General features: G+C 34.3%; 2 protein-coding genes across 3 annotated transcripts in view; one reads left to right on the forward strand and one right to left on the reverse strand.

The window, feature by feature from the left end:
* The window catches only part of LOC136840657 (threonine-rich protein-like), a 112,447-nt gene that overhangs the window by 89,336 nt on the left and 7,927 nt on the right, over positions 1–15,184 (reverse strand). The window lies entirely within an intron of this gene.
* On the forward strand, positions 3,782–10,177 carry LOC136841101 (uncharacterized). Its single transcript, XM_067108148.1, has 4 exons — positions 3,782–3,831; positions 4,813–4,989; positions 7,787–7,937; positions 9,825–10,177. The coding sequence occupies exons 1-4, from the start codon at positions 3,782–3,784 to the stop codon at positions 10,101–10,103; spliced, it is 657 nt and encodes a 218-aa protein (XP_066964249.1). The 3' UTR covers positions 10,104–10,177.

Consider the following 15,184-nt stretch of genomic DNA (forward strand, 5'->3'; position numbering starts at 1 on the left):
TATATATATATATATATATATATATATTATATATTCAGGAAAAGTGAATAGAAAAATGGCACTGACAAATTTAAACAGTTCTGAAGAAGGAAGGAACTTGACCACCACTGAAATACAGTATATATTACAGCTGTAACACGGAGGCGTGGCGCCCGACCTGGTCTGACCTGACCTGACCTAGGCAGGCTGCTGACATCTCCAAAATTTGAAGTGTATCGGTTTTATTTTCTATCCCTTCATATTTATATATTCATCGCCTTTTTCTATACTCTCTCTCTCTCCTTGGGCTGCAAAAAACTTAATAACTAATGCCTACAGTGCACCGTATTAGCTGCACTGACGGTACTACCCCACTTACGGGGAATATTTACGTGCGTACCAAGACAAATATGCGTCCATGAGAAAGCCTCTTTGAAAATAAGACAATCTTATTCATCCAAGAGGTAATTATCTTAATTATTCAAAATCCTTCAACACGCCATCCACATCTTGTGCTGTTCCTTCTCGTTAGGTCTGCCAAGTGCTTTTGTTGAAAAATAAAAATAAAATAAAAATAAAAAATCCTTGGGGATTCACAACAGAAGAATGAGACAAATTACAGAGATTTAAAGTAATTGGTCAGCGCTTGGCAGATGAACACGACCACGCATTCTTACGTGATGCAAAAGTTCAATTATCAATATAGTTATAAGATTATTATTATTATTATTATTATTATCACGTGATGCCAAAGTTCAATTATCAATATAGTTATAAAATTATTATTATTATTATTATTATTATTATTATTATTATTATTATTATTATTATTATTATTATTATTATTATTATCATCATCATTTTGTTGAAAAATATGGCTGTATTTTGCGAATTGTTTTTATACTGAGTTTTCTCAATTCTTCTAATAATTCGTTTTTCATCCATCGACATATGAACCCTGGACAATTATTGACTAATACTGATGTGGAGGAAAAGCGAATTATTAGAAGAATTGAGAAAACTCAGTATAAAATCAATTCGCTAAATGCAGCCATTTTATTCAACAAAACTTGCCACAAAGAGGTGGTTCTCCCTTCATATATTATTATTATTATTATTATTATTATTATTATTATTACTATTATTTTTATTATTATTATTATTATTATTATTATTATTATTATTATTATTATTATTATTATTATTCTTACGTGATACGAAAGTTGGATGATCAATATAGTTATAAGATTATTATTATTATTATTATTATTATTATTATTATTATTATTATTATTACGTGATACGAAAGTTGGATTATCGATATAGTCATAAGATTATTATTATTATTATTATATTATTATTCAGAAGAAGACGATGATGAACCTTATTCACATGGAACAAGCCCACCACCACAGAGGCCACCGACTTGAAATTCAGGCTTCCAAATAATACTAATAATAGAGAAACCAACCCACAGTTGTGTAACTGTAAAACCATATTTAAAAATGAATACGTTTGTACAGTTACATAAATATGGATTTTTTTCTGCATTTTAAGACTCATGCTACTCAATAATAATAATAATAATAATAATAATAATAATAATAATAATAATAATAATAATAATAATAATATAATAATAATAATAGCAGGTGTGGTTGGCATTTCAAAAGCGTACAAGTATCTTGCCATTAATAATAATAATAATAATAATAATAATAATAATAATAATAATAATAATAATAATAATAATTTCAAAACCTACTAAACAAAGAAAATACTAAAACGACTTAGAAATTCCTTCACGAGAAGCATTCAGGAAGAATCATCATCGCCATCAACAGCGTCACAAACGTAAAATGTAGAATAATTCGCCGCAAATATTCAGAACGGAAAAAGCTCAGCCTTCAAGAATTAAGTAATAGGTTGAAAAAATTTGTCTTCAACAGCCTAAGTAATTGGTGAGAAGTAGTAATTAACTCTTGATTCGTCAGCAGAGGTGTCGTCTTCGTTGAGGTCACTGTTGTTCTCACGATTAGTCAAAAACAACATTGCTCGACTTGGAAACAACGTCGTTCTCGCCCCCATCCATTTCCCCGGCGTGGGAAACTTCTTACTTCCTATGTGCTTCCAGAATTATATAACCTGGGTCTTCATTGGGTTCAAGTTTGTGTTCGCTCAGAGAGTGGATGGTCAAACTCGATTTGGGCAACTGTGGCCGACTAGGTCTCTTCATAAATTGAGTGTGTGTGTGTGTGTGTGTGTGTATGTATAAACACAAACATATATATATATATATATATATATATATATATATATATATATATATAAAATTTATATATAAATGTATATATATTATATGATATATAATATATATTAAATATATATATATATATATAAATATATATATATTTATATAGATATATAACATATATCATATATGTGTATATATATATACAAACATATGCAAATACATACATATATATACATATACACATCCCCCTCTCAGTAATTTAAAACAGTTCCGGCTACAGCATTTATATCGTTATGCTTGGCGGTCCTACATAATTTTTTTTCCCACTACCCAACATCAAATTCCCTTCAATTTCGACTGCGTTGACTGACAGCTCTTAACAACTTTGCGTCGCGACCTCCTCCTAGCAAGCAAAAGCTTTTAGGGTTCGTGAATAATAACAATAATAATAACGATATTAATGCCAAAAGGTCGGTTATGGAATTTCACTCAAAGAATGTGGATTTTATTAGTTTTCTATAAGAGAAAACAGAGATGGCTCTTAGTCTGTCCGTCCGCCCTCAGATCTTGAAACCTAGGGCTGCAAATTGAGTTGATCATCCACAATCATCACGCATACCTTGAAACCTACTGAGGCTAGAGGGCTGCAAATTGGTATGTTGATCATCCACCCTCCAATCATCAAGCATACCAAATTGCAGCCCCCTAGCCTCAGCAGTTATTTTATTTAAGGTTAGAGTTAACCATGATCGTGCGTCTGGCAACGCTATAGAATTGAACTGAAGAAAGAATTTAGGACAAAGAGCAAGCACTGGGACCAATGAGGTCATTCAGCGCTGAAACAGAATAGTAAAAGTTTGAAAGGTGTAACAAGAGGAAAACCTCGCAGTTGCACTATAAATCAATTGTTAGGAGAGGGTGGAAAGATGGAAGAAAGAGAATATGAAAGGGGGTACAGTAAAAGGAACGAAAGGGGTTGCAGCTGAGGTGCACTGACGGCACTCTACCCCCTGATGGGGGGCAATGCAATAGGTGCCAACATCACAGGCCACCACAGGGCCGTGGCTGAGAGTTTCATGGGCCACGGCTGAGAGTTTTATACAGCCTTATACGATGTACAGAGAACTCGACTGCGCCGAAGAAACTCCGGCACATTTTTTACTTATTGTTTTAATAACAGTTTTATTTTAGTTGGCGATCAAGTCTTAAGATATAAATGATATTCTTTAATCCATTATTTTTAAGTTAGTAATTATTGATTTCAATTAATTAATCCTTTGTTATCAAAGGCTATTCTCGCTACCACGCCACAGAAAAACTACCTCAATCAACGGATCCCGCAAAGATGTACACAGATATTTTACGTAATTTTTTTTTTAAATCATCAACATTACATCTCTTGAAACTCAGTTACCCATCAAATAAATGGCTTCTACTGATACCTGTTGGTTATATGGACCTATATTTTTTATTTCTTTTTTTATTTTGGTTAACCGAGTACACTGCACGCTTTCACTTTTATTGAAGGCACTCGGTGCGCATGCGCAGATGTTAAGAGATCTTGTAAGCATAAAACCTAGCCCATTAGCATATAACAAGTATGTTCCTTAATACACAAAGATTCTCTTTTTTATGCTCTTAAATATTAGGCAACAAATATGCTACAAATATACTTCAAAGGGAATTATCTTACAAATTACCTTCTTGATACATTTTACAATTAATTACTTTTTTTACCGTTTGTTTAAAATGCCCTAAAAACTCTTATACTTATTCAAATCAAATTTTTATTTATTTTTATATTGCAGTCCTTCCTTTAAATATTCTCGTATTACTGATAAGGAATAAAAATAATTCATTAAGAGATCAGTTTTTCAGAGAGAGAGAGAGAGAGAGAGAGAGAGAGAGAGAGAGAGAGAGAGAGAGAGAGAGAGAGAGAGACTTTCAGAATTCTGGTGTTACTGCTAAGGAATAAAAATATTAATTCATTAAGATATCACTATCTCACATTTTCTCCTTTACTGAGAGAGAGAGAGAGAGAGAGAGAGAGAGAGAGAGAGAGAGAGAGAGAGAGAGAGAGAGAGAGAGAGAGAGAGAGACATTTCAAAATTCTCAAGTTACTGCTAAAGAATATCAGTGCATTAAGATATCAGTTTTTCATACATTCTCCTTTACTGAGAGAGAGAGAGAGAGAGAGAGAGAGAGAGAGAGAGAGAGAGAGAGAGAGAGAGAGAGAGAGAGAGAGAGAACCTTTCAAAATCCTCGTACTGCTGCTAAGGAAACAGGATAAAAATAGACATCACTGTCTCATATATTCTCCTTTACTCGGAGAGAGAGAGGGAGAGAGAGAGAGATTCAAATTCTCGTATTACTGCTAGGGAACAGAAAAAAATAGATATCACTGTCTCATATATTCTCCTTTACTGAGAGAGAGAGAGAGAGAGAGAGAGAGAGAGAGAGAGAGAGAGAGAGAGAGAGAGAGAGAGAGAGGGGGAGATTTTTTTAACATAATTCATATCGCCGGTAAAAAAACTGACAATCGCATGCAAATGTTTAAAACGACATTACAAACCGCCAAGGTCTGAAGTGGGCGTGAATGTGGGAAATGTGGGCTGGGTGGTGGGCGGAGTCCGAGGTCCACCCACGACCCTGCCCACCTTCCTTTCATCTCCCCGCCCACACCCGCCCTTCCTCTATATAAAGAGGGCGCTATGTTCAATTGTTAAGCATTCCTCGAAACGCAGTGAACGCCACAAGTAAGTGAGTGAGAGAGAGAGAGAGAGAGAGAGAGAGAGAGAGAGAGAGAGAGAGAGAGAGAGAGAGAGAGACTTTACAATAACATCAGTGCTTTTTTCCAATTTTCAGAATGAACGCAAATCTTTTATTTATTTTTAATTTACCTAATCTGTGATTATCTTCGGATATTACTCATGAAGTCGCGTGATTACCAATAATGACTATGTCATTTGGAGATTAACTGACTAATTACACCGTGATTTTGGATCCATTGTAATCCAATTAAGTTACAGAATATGTTTAACATACAGCTTCCAGCATGAAACCCGAGTGCTCGTATCATACCTGTATTTAATACCGTATCGTACGGTGTCCTGCACGAAACTTCGTTAACTTTGGGTTCAAATCCCCCTTTTAATGTCACAAAATTTCGTTAATTTTGGGTTTAAATCCTTCTTTTAATGTCACAAAATTTCGTTAATTTTGGTTTAAATCTTCATTTTAACATGAAAATAATTTGTTAATTTTGGGTTTAAATATTCCTTTTAACGTGACGAAATTTCGTTAATTTTCGGTTTAAATCCTCCATTTAACGTCACGAAATATCATTAATTTGGCTTAAATCCTCCTTTTAACATGAAAATGTTTCGTTATTTGGGTTTAAATCTTCCTTTTACCGTCACGAAATTTTTTAATTCTGGGTTTAAATCTTCCTTTTAACGCCACGAAATTTCGTTAATTTTGGGATTAAAACTTCCTTTTAACGACCAAATTTCCCTTATTTTGGGTTTAAATCTTCCTTTTAACGTGACGAAATATCGTTAATTTTCGGTTTAAATTTTCCTTTTAATGTCACATAATTTCATTAAATTGGGTTGAAATCTTCCTTTTATATAACGTCACGAAATTTCGTTAATTTTTGGGTTTAAAACTTCCTTTAAACGTGGCGAACTTTAATTAATTTTCGGTTTAAATCTTCCTTTTCCCGTCACAAAATTTCGTTTAATTGTGTTTATATAATCCTTTTACCATCACGAAATTTCATTAAATTTGGGTTTAAATGTTCCTTTTACTGCACGAAATTTCGTTAAATTTGGTTTCAATTTTCCTTTTAACGTCACAAAATTTCGTTAATTTTTATTGAAATCTTCATTTTACCATCACGAAATTTCGTTAAATTTTGTTTAAATCTTTAAAATGTCACGTAATTTCGTTAATTTTGAGTTTAAGTCTTCCTTTTACCGTGACTAAATATCGTTAATTGGTTTAAATCTTCCTTTTCGCATCACAAAATTTCGTAAATTTCTTTAAATGTCACAAAAATTTCGTCGAGTTTAAATCTTCATTTTACAATCACGATACTTCGTTAATTTTGGGGTTCAAGTCTTCCTTTTACCGCCACAAAATTTCGTTAATTTTGGGTTTAAATCTTCCTTTTGATGTAACGAAATATTGTTAATTGGGTTTAAATACTTCTTTTAACGACAAAATTTCATTAATTTTGGGTTTAAATCTTCCTTTTACCGTCACGAAATTTCGTTAATTTTGGGTTCAAATCCTCTTTTTAACGTCACGAAATAATGTTAATTTTGAGTTTAAATCTTCCTTTTACCGTCACGAAATTTCGTTAATTTTGGGTTCAAATCTTCTTTTTAACGTCACGAAATTTCGTTAATTTTGGGTTCAAATCTTCCGTCTAACGTCACGAAATTTCGTTAATTTTGGGTTCAAATCTTCCTTTTAACGTCACGAAATTTCATTAATTTTGGGTGCAAATCTTCCTTTTAACGTCACGAAATATCGTTAATTTTGAATTTAAATCCCCCTTTTAATGTCACAAAATTTCGTTAATTTTGAGTTTAAACCTTCCTTTTACCGTCACGAAATTTTTTTAATTTCGAGTTTAAATCTTCCTTTTAACGTCGCAAAATTTCGCTAATTTTGGGTTTAAATCTTCCTTTTAAAGTAACGAAATTTCGTTAAATTGGGTTCAAATCTTCATTTTACCATCACGATATTTCGTTAAATTTGCTTTAAATCTTCCTTTTAAAGACACGAAACTTCGTTAAATTGACTTCAGATCTTACTTAAAACGTCACGAATCTTCGTTACATTAGCGAGCGGGTTTTAAATATCACTCTCCGCCATTTATAACGTTAAAATCTTCAAGTCACTTTTAACGAACTTTCGGCGGCGTCCAGCCGAAGGCGACGTGACGTGATGACGTAACTGTTCGAGGCGCCATCTGTCGAGATTATAAAATTCCTCTTAATCTTCTTCTTGGCTATTTAAAGAAAGAATTTTCATCACCATCAAAAGACTTTCGTAATCACCGTACGTTGATGATTACTCGTGTCTATTCAGCCTTGGGGGAACTCTATCATTTTTTTTTCTTACTGGTTACCTTGAAAGTCTAATATTCCTGTGATGTAATCAGATTCTGACAGCAGCAAAAAATTTTGATTATAAGAATGATTGAATTAAGATATAGAATATATATATATATATATATAAATATATATATATAAATATATATATATATATATATATATATATATATATATATAGATATATATATATATATATATATATATATATATATATATATATATATATATATATATATATATATATATAGGCCTATATATAAAACACAACACGGACATCTATATGTATATGTTTGTGCATGCGTTTTCAAATCATCAGAGGGTGAACTCTGAAATTCATTATTTCATTATCTCCATAATGACCACGGACATTCCACCAACTGAACTCACTTCCCGTATACTCCCGCAATCCTTTTCTTTTTTTCTTCAGGATGTTATCCAGGTTCGTTTTCTGCATGGTGGGTTTGGGCCTTGCCCTCAGCGTGCCCCAGTACAGCCCTACCCCCACCTACGAGAAACCGGAGCCCACGTGTGACCCCGTCACCGTCACTGAGACCAAAACCGAGGTCGTTACCACTACGGTAAGGACGAAGTGCCTGCAGTTCTCTCTCTCTCTCTCTCTCTCTCTCTCTCTCTCTCTCTCTCTCTCTCTCTCTCTTCAGAGCTAGCTTTTGAACATGCAGGTCCTCACTCAATCCATGCTTTCCTAAAGCCTGAATTCCAATTAGCAAGTATTACATGAATTTTATGTAACAGACTTTGTAAATTTCATTTCAGCTTTTTAGGTTAGGTTGCAAGTTCTGGCAACATTATAAATGTGATGAATCTTAAAAGTTCTAGCAACGTTATAAAAACGTGTGTTGATGAATGTTGAAAGTTATAGCAACATTATACAGGTGAATGTTGAAAGTTATAGCAACATTATAAGGTGAATGCTGAAAGTTCTTCTAACATTTTAAAGTTGAATGTTGATGAATGTTGAAAGTTATAGCAGCATTATACAGATGAATGTTGTTGAATGTTGAAAGTTATAGCAACATTATAAGGTGAATGCTGATGAATGCTGAAAGTTCTAACAACATTTTAAAGTTGAATGCTGATGAATGTTGAAAGTTATATCAACATTATAAATGTGAATGCTGAAAGTCATAGCAACATTATAAAGGTGAATGTTAAAAGTTATAGCAACATTATAAAGGTGAACGTTGAAAGTTATAGCAACATTATAAAGGTGAACGTTGAAAGTTATAGCAACATTGTAAAGGTGAATGTTGAAAGTTTAGCAACATTATAAAGGTGAATGTTGATGAATGTTGAAAGTTATAGATTATAAAAGTGAATGCTGAAAGTTATAGCAACTTTATAGAGGTGAATGATTGATAACTGTTGAAAAGAATGTTGAAAGTTATAGCAACATTATAAAGGTGAATGTTGATAAATGTTGAAAGCTATAGCAACATTATAAAGGTGAATGTTGACAGTTATAGCAACTTTATAGGGGTGAATGGCTGATGAGGGTTGAAAAGAATGTTGAAAGTTATAGCAACATTATAAAGATGAATGTTGAAAGTTATAGCAACATTATAAAAGTCAATGTTGAAAGTTATAGCAACATTATAAAAGTGAATGTTGAAAGTTATAGCAACATTATAAAGGTGAATGTTTGAATCTTGAATGTTATAGCAACACTATAAAAGTGAATGTTTTAAGTTATAGCAACATTATAAAGACGAATGCTGATTAATATTTAAAGTTCTAGCAACTTTATAAAGGTGAATGTTGACAGTTATAGAAACATTATAAAGGTGAATGTTGAAAGTTACAGCAACATTATAAGGGTTAATGTTGATGAATGTTGGAAGTTCTAGCAACTTTGTACGGGTTTTTGATTGATGAGTGTTGAAAAGAAAGTTTAAAGTTATAGCAACATTATAAAGGTGAATGTTGATGAATGTTGAAAGTTATAGCAACATTATAAAGGTGAATGTGGAAATGAATGTTGAAATTCTAGCAACGTTATAAAGGTGAATGTTGATGAAGTTGAAAGTTACAGGAACATTATAAAGGTGAATGTTTAAATAAATGTTGAAAGTTATAGCAACATTACGAAGGTGAATGCTGATGAATGTTGGAAGTTATAGTAACATTGTGAAGGTGAATGTTGATGAATGTTGAAAGTTATAGTAGCATAATGTTGGTGAATGTTGAAAGTTATAGTAGCATTATGAAGGTGAATGTTGAAAGTTATAGCAACATTACAAAGGCAAATGCTGATGAGTGTTGAAAGTTACAGCAACATTATAAAGGTGAATGTTTAAATCAATGTTAAAAGTTCTAGAAGCAACAACATAAATATGCTGATGAATGCTGACAAGAGCGATTGAAGTCCCACCCACATAAATACGGATGTTGCTCTTCTTATCATCATAAGAAATCATGTCAAAATGGCCTCTCGTTCCCTCTTCCAGTCAACGACAGTAGTCCCAGTCACTCAAGTCACGACCCGCACCCAAGTCGTCCTCTCGACCGTCACCGAAACGACAACCACGACCTTAGTCGTATACTCCACTTCCACCATAACCGAGATAGTAACGTACACCAAAATCTTCCCTACGACCGTCACCAGCACGAATACGGTCTACTCGACCACAGTCGTTGTCGAGACCAAAACGATCGATGTCACGAAGGTAGAAACGGAGACGAAGAAGCAGTACAAGACCGTCTGCCCTAGGCCTAGCTATGGCTAGGCTTCTGGCCGAAATTTTGGGGAGGGGAAGGGGGGTTGTTAGAGGAACTGACCCTAGGCCTAGCTATGGCTAAGGTCTCTGGTCGAAATTTTGAGGGGGGGGAGTTTTTTTGGGAAAGGGGGTTGTCAGAGGACCTGGCCCTAGGCCTAGCTATGGCTAGGTTTGTGGTGGAAATTTTTGAGTGGAGGGGGCTATCGGAGGAACTGGCCCTAGGCCTAGTTTTGGCTAAGGCTTCTGGCCGAAATTCTGAGGGGTGTCAAAGGAACTGTTTTTGGGAGGTCATGAGAACTGCGCCCGCCCCCCCCCCAAAAAGGGTGCCTGGGTTGAATGATGACTGTGTGACACTTAAAGAATGATTTTCCATCCGTCCAGCAAACATATTTTTATCCAGACTTTTAAAGACTTGTAACTACTGTGATCTAGGATACTGTAGATTTTAAGAATACAGAAGATAGTATAATGATACATAAAGCATATTTCCTTAAATTACAGCATGGTGATAACAAACCTCTATTGTAAACTGAGTATGTATGTAAACTATAGTATATATATATATATATATATATATATATATATATATATATATATATATATATATATATATATATATATATATATATATATATATATATATATATATATATATATATATTTGGCTCCAATAACTCATGAAATACAATATATTTTTGTAGTGTGGTTAAATTCATATATTTTCTCCTCAGAAACTCAGCTTTGTAGATTCCGTAGGGTAGAAGTTCGTGTAGAAATAAATGATTTAGTTTTAAATTAAATGCAACAATAGACCTAGCTAGTATTACTTCATAGGGTTTTTAGATAAAATAAGTGTGTATTGCAGAGTTTTTTATATGAAAAATATTTTTCACATTATAAGTAACGTTAAATTGCCTCTAAGAGATTCTATGTCATTCAATAAACTGATAAAATTATTTGTTCTTTCTTTCAAACTCCTTCCATATTTCAGTACTGCAATAAAAATTATGATAATAGAATACCGCCTCTCCACAAGTGTACTGTTTTTTCAATTTTTAACTTCATTTATTGTTTACCTTGAGTTAATTTGGGGGTATTTTTCTATTATGTAAATGCTGGGCAATGATACTCTCTAAGATACTAAGTTCTCTCAGTAACCTCATTTCTGACTGGGATCATTTTAATATTTCAACATTTGTTGCTTGTGATGGTAAAACATCTGCTCACTCCTCCATTCGTATTAGAATTTCTCATGACTCTATTAATTAATTTCTTTCTCATTATCAGTAGGCTTTTTCAGTCTACATCTCCGAAGACTCAGCCTTGCGAGTTTTCAAACTTTAGCTTCGTGGGCAATCTCTTGCCCCATTTCTCAAAGGCTATCTTGTAAAACCTTTTCCTCTAACCTCCACTGCCTATTCTTCAGTGTCTAAAACCTCTACTTTTTCCTCAGATGAATGTTACCGATTCCTTGGGGACAAACATTAAGCCTAAAACATTAACTTTTTCCCAGAGCGCATCCTTGGGGACAAAAATCATGCCGAAAACTTTCACTTTTTCTCAAAGCGCTTCCTTGGGGGAACATCTTGTGTCTCCCCACTTTCTACAGCCAGTCCCCAATCCTTTGACTGAAACACTTCTTTCTAAAATTATGAGAACGAGTGCCCGAGATGTGGTAGAGGAGTTTACTATAAAGACTCAGTTTTCATGTAAGGGTCCTTGTGAAATAGCTTTGCTGGCTGCTCTTCTTTCATGATTCTTGGGTTACTGATCCCATATCATATGGGAATATACAATTTAGGGCGAAGGCCAAGCGCTGGGACCTATGAGGTAATGCAACACTGAGAGTAAAACTGAGAAGGAAACGTTTAAAAGGTGTTACAGGAGGAAAACCTCTTAGTTGCACTATGAAATAATTGAGGAAAGTAAATGGAAGAAATAATGTGAACGGAGGTACGGTAAAAGGAATGAAGGGGGTCGCAGCTAAGGGCCGAAGGAACACTGCAAAGAACCTTAAGTACTGCCTAAAGTGCGCCTCGTGAGGTGCACCGGTGACACTACCCAACCCCCTACGGGATCCATATCATACGTTCAAGGTCGATCTTAGCGTCCTCTCAATTTCCTTGTCGATATCACAGTTGACAAGCACTCCTGTTGCCCTCTCAGGTTGGTCTGTGGTGTGCTTTCAATTCATGCAATGACACAGGGCCCTCCGGACATACTGTAGGCGTCCACGACACACTTCTAACCCTCCAGGCACTGGCTCTGTTCGTTCAAGCAGAGTCCAGGGATAGTGGACTTTACATTATGTATACCGTCATGGAGCAATCTCTTGGGGTCAGGGTCGCCATTTTACCCACAGGTAAATTAGAGGATGGAGGCAGCTTCAAAAAGTGCACTGTAAATTCAGATTTCCCCTTGGACCCCACACAGATGAGGGTATCGTCGATGTAGAATGAAATGGTATGGAATATAAAATTTAGACCAAAGGCCAAGCACTGGGGCCTATGAGGTCATTCGGCTCTGAAAGGGAAATGTAGAGTGAAAGACTCTAAAGGTGTAACAGGAGGCAAACCTTTTGCAATTGCACTATGAAACACCTGTTAAGGGAGGGTTGAAGAAAGTAAGATGGAAGAAAGAGAATATGAACAGAAGTACAGTGAAAGGAATGAAATGGGTTGCAGCTAGGGGCCGAAGGGACGCTGCAAAGAACCTTAACTAATGCCTACAGTGCACCGACGAGGTGCACTGACGGCCCATATTTTGTATGGACCTCCAGCAATGTTCAAAGGGCACTCATCTCACTATGGGTAACAAAAAACTACCGTGTAAAACCAAGCTCCCGACTTTCCCTAACGTCCTCGTCAGCTATACTAAACAATAATTACAAAGCGTTTACATAGAAATCAAATCTAAAAAGGAACTAAGGACTCTCCTATCCCGCAGGAGTTACGATACTGACGAGAAAACACCGTGAAAGACAATTATAACATATATTTAAGAAGCACCTAATACTGAAAACGTACAAGGGCCCGCCAGAGAGGGAATTGTCCCTGTGGAGGGCTGTACATAAAACCAAAGAAAGTGAACAAACTGAACAAAGAAATAAAAAGTAAAAACAAAAGTTTTAAAAGAGAAGTTCAAGTGGAAACTGTCAGTCCGTGGGGGTTCCTTGAGTATCATCATATAAAGGAAACTTGAATCGATTTGCTTTAGTAATACTAAAGTGGTGGAGATAACTTATGTAGCCACTTTATGTCCCAAACCAGTCTATACAGTAATTACGCACTGTAGACCCCACACACAAACGTAGAGTCGGTACCCAATCACATACACCAAACTACTCTACAACCACATATATAGAAATAAAGCATAACACGATAATCTAAGCTTGGAATAAGCAAATACGTGTAAAAAATTTTAGTTTTCCTACAGACGAACTTTGAGAATATAATACGCCTATGCGGTTTGGCCTTCGATGAAAACAACTCATTAATATAGAAAAAATACACTGAATACAAATAAAGCGATTATTTGATTCGCTAAATACACTATGAAAGAGTTCCAACCTAGATAATAATAATAATAATAATAATAATAATAATAATAATAATAATAATAATAATAATAATAACATAACTATAATTTGTGAATTTTTATTACACAACTGCGTTTCACGACATTGTGAATTTCTAAGCAATAATAATAATAATAATAATAATAATAATAATAATAATAATAATAATAATAATAATAATAATAATAATAATAATAATAATTATTATTATTATTATTATTATTATTATTATTTAATAATAATAAATTAGTGTCCCATAAAATTATTCATTTTCTTTGGTTGTCAAACGACCGTTTTCAAAGTCTACGTTTATAAACAAGATGTAATTGGACAGAAAATAGCTTTTTATATCCTTCATTAAGCTTACATTTTACAACTATACTACACATTACATTTTCCCAATCTCTGAGCTGGTTTCATAATGATTTCTTTCCATCTATTCGAAAATTTCTACCATTTTCAAACGTAAAACTTTTCTTATATCAAAGTTTCTTCGCTCGGCAAATCATCAGCACACATACAAACATATTTTATTGTTATAATAGGAATTAAAATTGTTTTTGTTATAATAAGCATTACATTTTTTGTTATAAAAAGCATTAAATTTTATTTTTATGTTATAATAAGCACTAAATTTTATTGTTAAAAATAGGCTTTTACGAAAAAATCCTAGCACAGTCACGTGTCTCGACTTTAGTATTTAAAATATTTTCAAACTTTTACATACACTAAATTGTTCCTGACTGAAAAATCATGCTGCCCTAAAGGGAGATTTTATAGTACTTTAGGTCCTAAGACGGAGAAGCACCTCTGAATTTAATGATAATCGTACTTCAAACGCTGAAATAATCTACTTGTCAAAAGTAGACATTTGTTCTAAAAACTACTATCACAGTCTTCACATTCTTATTTTAAAAATTTAAATAGCCTAATCAAGGGACTAAACAAGCTGCCTTTTTGGGTCTACTTTCAAACAATGTAGCATCAGAGATTTCATAAAACTTTTTAGAAATAATTAGTATTTTTCCAAGGTATAGGCTACAAACCATCTGCCTTGTATAATGGAGTACCCTTTAGCAAGAGCTGGGATGGGAGCGGTTACTGAACTTAGTAACATGGCTGTTAATTGGTGATTATGGGGGGAGATACGTTTTGGGGATGAGTGTGGGTGATACTCCCCACTCACTAATGGTCGCTAAGCTCTTTTTCATCAGCCCACAGGGACAGAGTAGGATGGCTGCGGTGGCATTGGTTTGTATGACTAGGAATAAAAACTACTTTTTAAAACATGTTATTTATTCGTAAAGAAATAAAAACCATTGCCGTTTTTATATGAGATACTCCATAGGCGGGAGATCGTCTCTATCAACTGACTGGTGTTGAATCCTATCCAGAGCCACCAAGCTTTCAGTCACGAATGCGAGTGGTAGAGGATGAAATGACGCCTTTAACCTCCTACTCTCCGTAGGGGAGGTAGTGTCATCAATGAACCTCACGTGATGCACTGTAGGCA

Source organism: Macrobrachium rosenbergii, chromosome 8 (assembly GCF_040412425.1).
Source record: "Macrobrachium rosenbergii isolate ZJJX-2024 chromosome 8, ASM4041242v1, whole genome shotgun sequence".
Taxonomy (NCBI): domain Eukaryota; kingdom Metazoa; phylum Arthropoda; class Malacostraca; order Decapoda; family Palaemonidae; genus Macrobrachium; species Macrobrachium rosenbergii.